Source organism: Esox lucius, chromosome 24, assembly GCF_011004845.1.
Source record: "Esox lucius isolate fEsoLuc1 chromosome 24, fEsoLuc1.pri, whole genome shotgun sequence".
Taxonomy (NCBI): domain Eukaryota; kingdom Metazoa; phylum Chordata; class Actinopteri; order Esociformes; family Esocidae; genus Esox; species Esox lucius.
This window is the reverse complement of record NC_047592.1, coordinates 5,719,715-5,731,967: the sequence shown is the minus strand read 5'-3', so window position 1 is coordinate 5,731,967 and position 12,253 is coordinate 5,719,715. Positions and strand designations below refer to the sequence as shown.

Genomic DNA, 12,253 nt, shown 5'->3' with positions numbered 1-12,253 from the left:
CATTCAGCAGCTTAGGATAAGAGACAGAGTGCCTGGACTGCCAATGCGACAGGCCCCAGGAATGCCACGGCGGTTTCCACGCTCAGTCATTAAAGGCCTCTTCTCTGCAGACACCATTAACCCGGCCTAATGGCTTCGGCAGTGGGCATTAAAGGGGAGGCTGCTCAATCACCTTCGCCACAAGACGATTGGCCGAGGCTGGGCGAAGGCTCCGGGGTGGGCCAATGGACGCCCAAGCTGAAGCAACAACCGACCTTCCAGTCGACCAATCACTGCTGTCCGTCATTCCCTCCTTCTCTCTCCATGTCTCACTCTGCAGGCGACGCATTTGAAGGGACCTCCGGTGAGCCTTTTTCAATTACTCTGTGTTTTCCTTCAGTGTGTGTGTGTGTGTGTGTGTGTGTGTTCACGCTAAGCGGCTCTTGAAGGAGAGGGGGACGAAGACGAAGGGATGACAGTCAGCCAATTCGACTGTATAACCTAAACCTCCCACTCCGGTTCACCCCCCCCCACCCCCCGCCCCCCCACCCCCGTTGGGGAGTAGAGCTCATTGGCCACACCATCTTATCCAGGCAGCTGTGTTGCCAACCTGGGGGCATTCAGCTACAGAGAACGGCGCTCTCAATAGTCACCGTATCTCTAAATGTCTCCTTTCATGTCGGCCGGCGTCCCTTTTCTCTCTAAGCCCGTCACGGTGCACCTACGTAACGGCATCGACCGTGTTCCCCGTGGCGGCATTACCCACGATTCACGTGTCGTTCAGACGTTTGTTGTCCCAGGTGGACAATTACGCCTGTGTGTGTGTGTGTGCGTGTGTGTGTGAGAGACTTTTGAATCGAACACTAGGGGGGGCCTTGGTGAGCGCGAGGACTGGTGGTTTGCGAGGACAGGGAAGGTCAAAGTGCGGTTAAGCCAATCCCTTTAACGGTTTTGATGATTAATCCATGGAGAGACATATGCATAAAGTGGTATGTGCCGTGATTATTTCAGCACTGTTTTTCGTTTTAAGTCTTTCCCAAAACCTTAACCCTTACCCTAACCTTAAAACCCATCTATTTTTCTTTCTCTGCGTTTTCATTTCACCTAAAGACGTTTACATGCTCTGGACGACTGTCGAATTAGCGTGAGCTTTGAAATCCCATTGCCCGTACCTTTTCATCTCTCCACACGGTCCTGGTCTAAAGTAGTGTACTGTAAAGTAAATGCATATTGTATAATGTTTATTCAGGTTTTTCCATTAATTTGTCACCCGCCTGTATATATAAATATATATATCCAGTGGGGAGAACAAGTATTTGATACACTGACGATTTTGCAGGTTTTCCCACTTATAAAGCATGTAGAAGTCTGTCATTTGTCTGTAATCATAGGTACTCTTCAACTGTGAGTTACGAAATCTAAAACATAAATCCAGAAAATCACATTGTATGAATTTTAGGGGTTTTTTGGGGTCGTTGTCATGCTGGAATACCCAGACACGACCCTCTTCAATGCTCTTTCTGAAGGAAGGAGGTTGTTGGCCAAGATCTCGCAATTCATGGCCCCATCCATCCTCCCCTCAATACGGTGCAGTCGTCCTGTCCCCTTTGCAGACAAGCATCCCCAAAGAATGATGTTTACATGCTTCATGGTTGGGATGGTGTTCTTAGGGTTGTACTCATCCTTCTTCTTCCTCCAAACACGGCGAGTGGAGTTTAGTCCAAAAAGCTCTATATTTGTCTCATCAGACCACATTACCTTTTCCCATTCCTCCTCTGGATCATCCAGATGGTCATTGGCGAACTTCAGACGGGCCTGGACATGCGCTGCAGGATTTTAATCCATGACGGCGTAGTGTGTTACTAATGGTTTTCTTTGAGACTGTGGTCCCAGCTCTCTTCAGGTCATTGACCAGGTCCTGCCGTGTAGCTCTGGGCTGATCCCTCACCTTCCTCATGATCATTGATGCCCCACGAGGTGAGATCTTGCATGGAACCCCAGACCCAGCGAGAGTGACCGTCATCTTGAACTTCTTCCATTTTCTAATAATTGCGCCAACAGTTGTTGCCTTCTCACCAAGCTGCTTGCCTATTGTCCTGTAACCCATCCCAGTCTTGTCCAGGTCAACAATTTTATCCCTGATGTCCTTACACAGCTCTCTGATTTTGGCCATTGTGGAGAGGTTGGAGTCTGTTTGATTGAGTGTGTGGACAGGTGTCTTTTATACAGGTAACGGGTTCAAACAGGTGCAGTTACTACAGGTAATGAGTGGAGAATAGGAGGGTTCCTTAAAGTAAAACAGGTCTATGAGAGCCGGAATTCTTACTGGTTGGTAGGTGATCAAATACTTATGTCATGCAATAAAATGCTAATAAATTATTTAAAAATCATACAATGTGACTTTCTGGATTTCTGGATTTTAGATTCCGTCTTGCACAGTTGAAGTGTACCTATGACAAAAATAACAGACCTCTACATGCTTTGTAAGTAGGAAAACCTGCAAAAACGGGCAGTGTATCAAATACCCCAATGTACACACAAACACACACACACACACACACGCACGCACACGCACACGCACACACATTTACTGAATTAGCGTAGCTAGATGATTCTGTGTGCCAGTGTGTGGAAACGAAAAGCGCATAAATATGTCAGGGTTGTTCTTAAACTAATACCCGCGTGCATGTCCCTCTACAAGGAGTTAATTAGTCGAAAAAGAAACTGTGCTCTGGAAAACATGTGTAGGAGTACACAGTAGCTTTACAGATAAATATAAATATAATATAAATGTCCCAAAACTGTGAAGTCATAATAGGATATGGTTTGATTTTGAGGTTTCTTCTTCAAAACGTTCTTTTCCAAACACACAAAATGAGTAACGGGCACTACTACTGCAAACATGTATTTTAATCCATTTACTCTCAAATTTGGAAATTCATGGCTAAAGGAAGTAGGATAGTGACTCTTATGCACAGGCACATATTCAACATCTGGTCCAAAATGTTAATAAAAATACAAAAATTAAGTAACAAAAGTCCCTGACTGCATCTTTAAGTACAATACACTAAATATATTTCGGAAAACAACCCACCCTCAGGAGCATGAAGGATATTAGAGCGCTAACGCTCTTATGCCTCGCACCCTGGATTCTCATCCCTCATCCAATCCTCTTCCCATCCTTTCCCTTTGTTTCTTTTTTTTTTCCAGTCGCATTGATTGAGATCTGAGCGAACCTAACCATGACCACACTGACACTGACGGAAGGCCTGGCCGTCACCACACTGACGGAAGGCCTGGCCGTCACCACACTGACGGAAGGCCTGGCCGTCACCACACTGACGGAAGGCCTGGCCGTCACCACACTGACGGAAGGCCTGGCCGTCACCACACTGACGGAAGGCCTGGCTGTCACCACACTGACGGAAGGCCTGGCCGTCACCTCCCTGACGGATGGTCCTGTCGGAGAGGGTTATGGTTTAATAGCCCCGGGGTCAAATGGGAGGTTACACCCAATGACAAACCATTCACCCACCCTGACCAGAGGAATAGACTGAGGCAAAAAATGGCTTCTGTCTTTCCTCAATGCCACTGCTAGTTCATTAAGACGGCATGTTCGACAACACTTTGACTTGAGTAAACAATCGGGCAATGTATTTTTCAGTGTTTCCTGTGTCCACAACATTCCCGAGCAGAGTATTCCAACACACAAAAAAATTATCCAATTAAAATATCCACCATATCGTTAAAAATACCCTCAACGAAGCCTACCTCTTCACTGGGTCCGCCTGCTTGTAAACGCAAATAGCCATACGGCAAATGATGTGGCCGCAACTCAACATGTAAAGCATGCAGACATGTTCAATGGGTTCGGTTCTAGTTCGGCCCAACATTAGACCGGGGAAGACCTGTGACCTAAGCGACTTTGACCATGGTGTTATTGTTGGCGCCAGATGTGGTGGTTCCAGCATCTCCCGGGATTTTCACACACTACACTGTCTTTAGTTTACAGCAGATGGTGCGAAACACGGGAAAAAAAAAACATTCAGTGAGCTGCAGTTCTGTATGGGAAAACACCTCATTAAAGAGAGACGGCGGACGAGAATGTCTGACGTGTCTAACCTTGAATAAGATGGAGGCAAAACCAGTTCCTACCTCATACTAGACATCTACCTAATAAAGTGGCCAGTTGGCGTAAATATATTTTCTTTCATTATTTGGAACAAATAAAAAAAAAGACTCATCTTGCTTTCATGAGCCAGACACTCATGTGACCTGAGCTGCAATGGTAGAAGAAAATAAAATATTCAAATCAAAAGCAGCAGTAGAGGGGAGAAACACAATGCTTGTGAGGTGGATGAGGAGAAGAAAATCATTATTCTTTCCATGGACTCAGCTCTGTATTGTTGCGAGACATTTCTTTCCTCCTAAAAAATGAACCTGCCTTGTGCTGTGACTCACTGACTCTGTCCATGTGATTCATAAAAATAATGATCCACTTTTTGCTAATCATCTGCAGCACCCCGGCAGACTGAATTACCAACAATGCTTTGCTCACGATTCAGGACTAACGCTGCATGCTGGGAACAAGAGAAGACCAAACGAATATAACAACATGTCACGGAAAACCTTTTTTTGCTTCCATCCGCGGTCAGGCTCATTTGCCTGATGAGATGTTTCTACAAAGCTGCCGAGGCCTGCCTGCCGTCCGAAGGAACGAGCGCCGCCGGCTATACCCACTCCTCCTGTTAGGTTTGACACAATGTACTCGGACAGGCCGGATTGAAGACGTTACATCCAGTTTAAATTACAATGAGGTGGGACCATCGAACACCTGCTCCACTGTCAGGACTGCACACTCTTGTCCCCGGGAAACAACTCAAGGCGACGTGTGACTGTGGACAGGACAGTCCAGTCTGTGGAACGTGCCGGAGAGAAGGATGCTCTCTCTCTCTCTCTCTACTATCCAGTCCTCTCTACATCTCCCTTTCTCTCCTCTCCCACTCTACCCATCTACCTACCTCACAGTCCCTCTACCAGTGTCCCTCTCCCTCTCTTTCTCTGCCTGGCACATTAGTGGCCTCGACTTGAGTTCCCTCTTTCACATGCTCAAACACCCCTGATTATCCTCCCTCACCTACAAACACTTCCACAAACACCATCTCTCCCACTGCCTTCCCAGCGTTGTCTCTCTCCGTCTCCCTCCGTCTCTCACGGTTTCCCTCTTCATCTCACAGGGGACCCTGAAGAAGCGGGAAGGTACTCTGGCAAAAGGCTGCATTCCAGCCCGGCAAGCTGTCGCAGCGTGAAAACAATGATATATGTAGCTATCTGACAGGTTCTCCTGCAGCCATGAGACATAGAGTAAAGGGAGAGATAGAGGATAGAGAGAGAATATATACAGATACAGACAGAAAGAGAGAGTTGGGGGGAGCGAGCGGTGAATATCACAGACAGTGTGAGCATTCCATCTTCTTTATGTACAGGTCTCTTGAAGGAGAATCTCCACGGGAAAAAAGAATGACTAAAACTAACTTCCGACTTCCACACAGCGTGTTATCTCAGATATGTCACAAAGAATACTTCGCCGTAATATCCCTGCCTTTATGTATTTTTGGACACAACAATTTTTCTGGCAATATCTTTATTGTACAAACTACAGAGCAATATTGGGTTTAGAGACAATAATAGAGGATGTTAACGGCAGCATCCATCATGTCTTGTTGGCTAAATGAAACGTTGATGGCATATACGGTGTGGCAGACATCACAGCAGACGGGAGCCAAGCGCTTGTGACAAAGTTGGCCAGAGACTAGTAACAGGCCGTCTCTGTGGGCGCCATCTTGCAACCCACTGTACTGGCTCTGGGGGTGCATGGTGGGTACAAAATATGTTTGGAAAATGTAGGTACTTGCACTGGATAAGTGTGTCTGCTAAATCGTGTGAACACACAATGAATGGCATCAGGAAACAATCGCTGTTCACTATACTGGAGTCTCTCTGTGAATTCCCTGTTCATTATACTAGAGTCTCTCTGTGAATTCCACACTCACTATACTGGAGTCTCTCTGAATTCCACACTCATTATACTAGAGTCTCTCTGTGAATTCCACACTCACTATACTGGAGTCTCTCTGTGAATTCCCTGCTCATTATACTAGAGTCTCTCTGTGAATTCCACACTCACTATACTGGAGTCTCTCTGAATTCCACACTCATTATACTAGAGTCTCTCTGTGAATTCCACACTCACTATACTGGAGTCTCTCTGGGAATTCCCTGCTCACTATACCAGAGTCTCTCTGTGAATTCCAAACTCACTATACTGGAGTCTGGAAAATCAGTCAAGCAAAAGAAAAGTTGCTCCAGTTTGAGAGCAGGGGTTCATTTGCACAGAGATAATGAGTGGAGAGTTTGGGAACCACAGGACGATGTGCAGATTTACCTACAATGATCAGCCCTGAATCCAGTCTGAAAAAGAGCTGTGAAAGTATGGTTCCACAAAGCTATGTGGGCATTATTCCAAATTTGACAGTGGGAACTGGAAAATGGTATTGATTCAAGAACACAGCCTCTCCAGCACTTAGGTTATATAACCATGTAATAATTTAAGTAGCAACTCCTCCAATACGACAGCAGTGCAATTACCCCGGTTGTGTTGGGGGGGGGGGGGGGTCCACTACATCCCTGTGGTCTGAAACGCCCCTTGAATTGAGAGAACAAACACCGGGACGGAGGCAATGCGTTGGGGCGCCGAGGCGTTCTCACATCCCGGCACCAGGCCTTTAGAGATCGAGCCCCAACAGGGAACGTACGGTCAAACCGTCCCGGGTCGGGAACACGACCACCCAGTCACCGCTCATGACGTTTTGGAGAGAGTGGCCCGACGGCGAGCTATTCAGAGAGGCGGGAACAATAGTCCTGATACTGTCTGCGCCCGCTCCACCGTCTTCCGTTGAAGTTGAACTCTCCCTCTCTGTCTCCCTCTCTGCCTGCTCTGTCCCCCTCTCTCTCTCTGAGCTCTCAACCCATGGCACGTTCCCGTAACACAACAAGTCCACTTGTTCACAAACCGAGCCGCTGAAAGGCAGAGCCTACGGAGAGGCGGAGCCTTCAGAGAGGCGGACCGGGCCGCTGGCGCTGTACAGGAGTGTGCACGAGTGGGGGGGCTGGCCAAGTGACTGATGACTGAATTATTCATTTGGAAGGGACAGTGCAACCCGAGGGACGACAAATTTAAGTGTTTCCACTGGTTCCCATCACTGGTTCCCCAGACGGAGACCATTCACTTGCTTAGTTACAAACCACAACGGGAAAACACCACAACAATCCCTGAGGCCTCGCGCAACAGTAAATAAATGCAGTCAGACGAATTGTCCGGGTTTCCACTATAGTGGTCTTAGGCTCTGTTTACATGAATTATTCCACGTCATTATCGCTGTCCCCACAGAATTAATACAATCAAACCCCAGTCCGTATCTCCATGTCCTCTGAGACTCGGGACACATCAAAAACCTGACACAAAATGACACCATTGCCAGTATTATCCTTACTCTGTGGGACCCGGGCCACTGCCTTCGCGTGCAGCGGCATGTCAGAGGAGATAATGGACATCACTGACGCTAAACATGCCCCCAAGATGACCACTGACTTGACCTTTAAAGGCACCTCTGGACTTGATACGTTCAGCAGGCGGAAGGCTGACAAAATCCCAGTTAGGAAGGCGGAGCTCTGTGCTCCCTCATTCACGCTTGGCACGGGCAGCCGCACATACTGGCTCTCCCGTATTGTCGCGTATGAATCATAGCTATCTGTGAGTCCACGTGTTCATGGGCACATGTACCGCTGCAGCATGGCCGAGCTTCAGACCCACGGCTCCTTCGGTAAAAAACGCTCTCGCCCTCTATCACTCCCCACTGTCTCTATCAACAAAGCCTGAGCTGCCTGAAAGACAAAAACCTCAAAAAAGGCCTCAGCTGTTTCATCCCGTAGCTCTACCGGCATGGCAGCCCCTGCTTGAAATTCATTTACTGACTTCTGAGGGTGTACGTCAGGCACACAGCCATAGATGATGTTCTGTACAACGTGCGTCTTCTTAAGTTCAACCGCCAAACCACCACAAGCACACGAGCCGGGCAAAATCCTGAAGACACCGTGCCCGTACCAGAGACACCGTGCCCGTACCAGAGACACCGTGCCCGTACCAGAGACGACAGGAACTGTGATTTTTTTAAATTTTATTTCAATGTCAAACTGACAGATTCCCATGAGACTGATTAACTATATGGAGCATTCCGAAGTTAGATGCTTGCTGCTGACCGGGGACACATTTTATAATACTATGAGGGATGATGAGAGGACAATAGAGAAATGTAATCCATGAATTTAGGCTAAGTCAAGTCCATATTAGCAGTGGCCTTCAATCAAGGAAACGAGATGATTTGGCTAACTACAACTCCAACCCAAAAGCTGTTGAAAATATACAGTCCAATAAGGATCTGAATGAAGGAATGAGAATTAAGTAACAACTAATCTAGACCAAAGAAAAGAAAAAGGAACACCAATATTGCTTTAAAAGAAAGACCGCTGTTGATGGTATCACAGAGAAAATACCTTGTTTCAAATGCATTACTTGTGGTCTGAAAAGAAATTGAATGATATTTTTATATTATTTTTAAGTCCCTCGCCACTTCCCAAGTCGTGGATCGTGTCCATATTCAAGCCTTTGTTGGTTTTATCAGATTAGATCCCAGTTTCATCTCACTCCAAAATGGTCTGAAATTACTTGTATCAGTATTCTATTAGTATCAACTCTGAGAATTAGAGCACTGGATTCAGTTTTCCCTGCTTGAGATATAAGCACCGAGACCAGTGTGAGTGTACAATGTGTTTCAAAACACGTATGTGAGCTCTATTTAGAGCAGATCATGAGTACAAAAGACTACCCTCACTTTTCTGGGATGATTCTAAACCATAAAACTGAAAATAGCAAGTACAAACTATGTTGGTCAGACATTTATAACAGTACCTAAGAGGCCTGAAAAAACTATGTTTTCTTCTAAGCCACCATTCATTTATATTTCAACGCAACTACTGTAGAACTTTCTTGTTTTGGAAGTCGTCATCGTTCATCACGGCAAAGCACTCAAAACAGTTGCAGTTGGGTGAACTAAACATATGCTCTGGTTTTTGAATAGCCAGCATGACAAAAAGGTGTACTGGTGATGAAGTGTCACGTAGGCACAAGACCACGCATCGAGAATCGAACTGGTGTGTTAAAAGAGATTCGTGATTTCGCCGTTTGACATCTGGCTGCCACCACGGGAGTCACAGGAGTCACGAAAGGATGATATTGGAACAAAACCCATTTATTAGGTTTTGCACCACATGTCAAAACGTACAAAAATGTTCCGCATTGAAGGACAACATTAAAAGTGCAGGCATCTGAACATAATGTGAACTGAATTGGAACTAAACTCGTTTGCTTTTTATTAACCCTCACAGCAACAACGGGACAACGGTTGACCCCTATGGGCAAAGAAAGAGACAGTAAATGCAAAAACCTTATTTGATCTGTACAAAATGTCAGCACTTTGTAAAGCCACCAGTTACTGACATAAAAACACAATTTGCAGTGATTGTTGTGTTTACCTGAAGGATGAAAGATCATCTCTGTTTAGTATACCAGCGGTGCATTCTGTCTAGTATAAAATGTAGAATAATACCAAAATACATGTAAAAGCACCAAATTTGGCACAGAGGTAGATGTTTAACCTGAACGGATATTCAGCACATATAGAGCCACAGACTTGGATCCTGGGGGCGTGGTTAGCCAGTATAACACAAGATTTTGTGAACATATTTAGATTACAGTCAAGGTCTCACACTAGAACAATATGATATTTAGGTTAATTGAAACTGATCTAACAGCCCACAGCATATTAGCTAGAGCTAATAGTCCGATAGAACTGCAGCCCATCTTATCTATGATAAACAATTATTGTAACGGTACAAACAATTTTTTTTCATTCGACAATTTCTCAACCTCTGTAAACCAGACAAACACTTTGAATAAGTAACAGAAACATTTCATCAGAATGGTTTTTGTTTTTTGGTATTTCAAATATTGCATTGTGTTATGAAAGGTTAATTAATGAAAACAGGGTTGTGTATAAAATAAAAAAGTATAATTCACAATGACTTCCAAATAGTAATATAAAAAAGTATGTTCTTTGTACTTTCAGCATAGAGTTAATAAAAACGCCTGAATAATGTACCTAATAATGTTTTGTAAATCCCCATCCAGGATTGGATTGAATATGACAAATTCTCCTTATTTTCCTGATAGCCTACTGTTCAGTTTGACTCCCATCGTGATATTATGCTGAACGAGCTCCATAAAACGTTATGGTTCAATTTACAACAGTGTGTTCGTAACAAACTCCGAGACAAGTAATGCAATTATGTTTTAAGTCAGCATCAACTACATTCGAAATACCTAATATCACCTATCACTTTCAAACAAACAGCCTATGCAATAAATGACTTTTCACTTCATAAAAATGGCTAAGCTGTTCTTGGCATGGTAGAACACAAATGCCATACTGTACAGATGACTACAACAAATAGGCTACAAGCAAGCCCACTCCCTGATACTCTTCCTTTTATGGACATTATACAGTCTGCTAGCATTCAAACCGCTCCGTGGAAAGTTGGACCGCTCACATAAGCCCACTACGTTTTCGAACATTAAAAGTTCCGTGAAAGGGATACGGGGCTGTCTGCTTTCTATCCCTAAAGAAAGGGACTTAACGGCAATGCCTGCGTGTAGCCACACCACACGCAACTGGTAGATACAAAAGAGGAAGATAACTTTGTAAGTAGCCTAGGCTACAGAAGGAGGTCGCGTGCCTCTATTTCTCTTCTCTTTACCTTGTTCCCGGGTATCTCCGCTTGCCCTTTCAAGTATGCCATTCAGTAGTAGCAAAGAAAGCATAATAAGCGAACGTCCACACTGAGCCGGTGATATTTGGGCATTTTTTTGTCTATGTTTGCTGTACATCCCTGTGGTCCTTGGTACCGTTATCCGTCCTCCCGTCCCGTTGTTCGCTCGCTCTGATTTTCTCTTCAGCTCTCTCTGCTTTGAATCCGGAACGGCGCACGCACGAAAACAAGAAATGGATCTGATTAACAGCGAGCCCAGCCCAGCCTCAACCCGTTTCCCGGTTACATGCAAAAAGCAACTCAGTAAAATTCCCGTTTCAACTGCCCCTACCCCAAAAAAAGCGCTGAGTTTAAACTGGCAATCCAATACTGAATTTTTTTTATAAACAAATAGTTTTGCTATTTTGCTATCAATTTGTTGAAAGATAAGAAATGGGCTGCATGTGTAAAAGCATCATGAGCTGCAGTTAGTTTTTCAGCCAGAATTAATCACAGGGAGTAATTGAAGGAGAACATGCTTCATTAACTATTGGACTATTAAGGAATTATTAAGGAACATGTCAAATGTGCTAGCAAACTTTTTCTGAGCACCTCTGACTCATGTTCACCTGGCCAATAAGAACGCAGAAAAATAGGTATCTTCTTTTGTAGGCATCTGAGAGGCTTGAAGGTAGAGAACTCATTAATTCTGGGTGATTTGAACTCACGAGATTCCGTTGCTTTAAATGTACAGTATATGAATTATTTGTGACGAATTTGCATATATTCAGTTTTATAAAATGGAAAATGAATAATTCATTGGATAGTGCCATTTGTGAAATGGGTTGCCCATTTCCAAGCCGGTTGCCATTTTAAAACTCCTTGAATAATCCATGTTAAAAATTTTAGCATGGAGGAATGACAAAGGACCTTTCAAAACTGAACACATATTAAGTGACAACGCCAAGTTGTTAAATTGTGAAATCTTCCTTTAAATCTCTCTAGGCCTTAACTTCAAAGATTTGGCCTCTGTGGCCTGTCTATAGTAAAGACATAATATGCTGTTATATCTAGCTAGTTTCACTGATGACATTTATGACACATACTGCAACAGGGGGGCTACATTCAAATCCATTTGAAGTGCCATAAAAAGAACAAAATGCCAATTCAAATTAATTTCTATCCTAACTGAAAATAATTCAAGAGAATTTTAGTTTTGAATTGATTGTAGATTAAATGGAAATGAGCACAACTCTGCCCGCCAGTACGGAACTCCTGTGCTGCTCTGACTCCAAAAAATATCCACTTTACAAAACATTTCACCCCCAGCGACCCGGACTCGGCCCTGTGT

General features: G+C 44.5%; 1 protein-coding gene across 1 annotated transcript in view; it reads right to left on the bottom strand.

Annotated features, from left to right (window-relative positions):
• Positions 1 to 11,133, bottom strand: part of adam19a (ADAM metallopeptidase domain 19a) — a 104,028-nt gene extending 92,895 nt beyond the window's left edge. Inside the window, exon 1 of the mRNA XM_010887970.5 lies at positions 10,912 to 11,133. Within this exon, the coding sequence (XP_010886272.2) occupies positions 10,912 to 11,041 (130 nt within the window). The 5' untranslated portion in view covers positions 11,042 to 11,133. The remainder of the gene's footprint in view (positions 1 to 10,911) is intronic.
• Between the last annotated feature and the right edge of the window lie 1,120 nt (positions 11,134 to 12,253).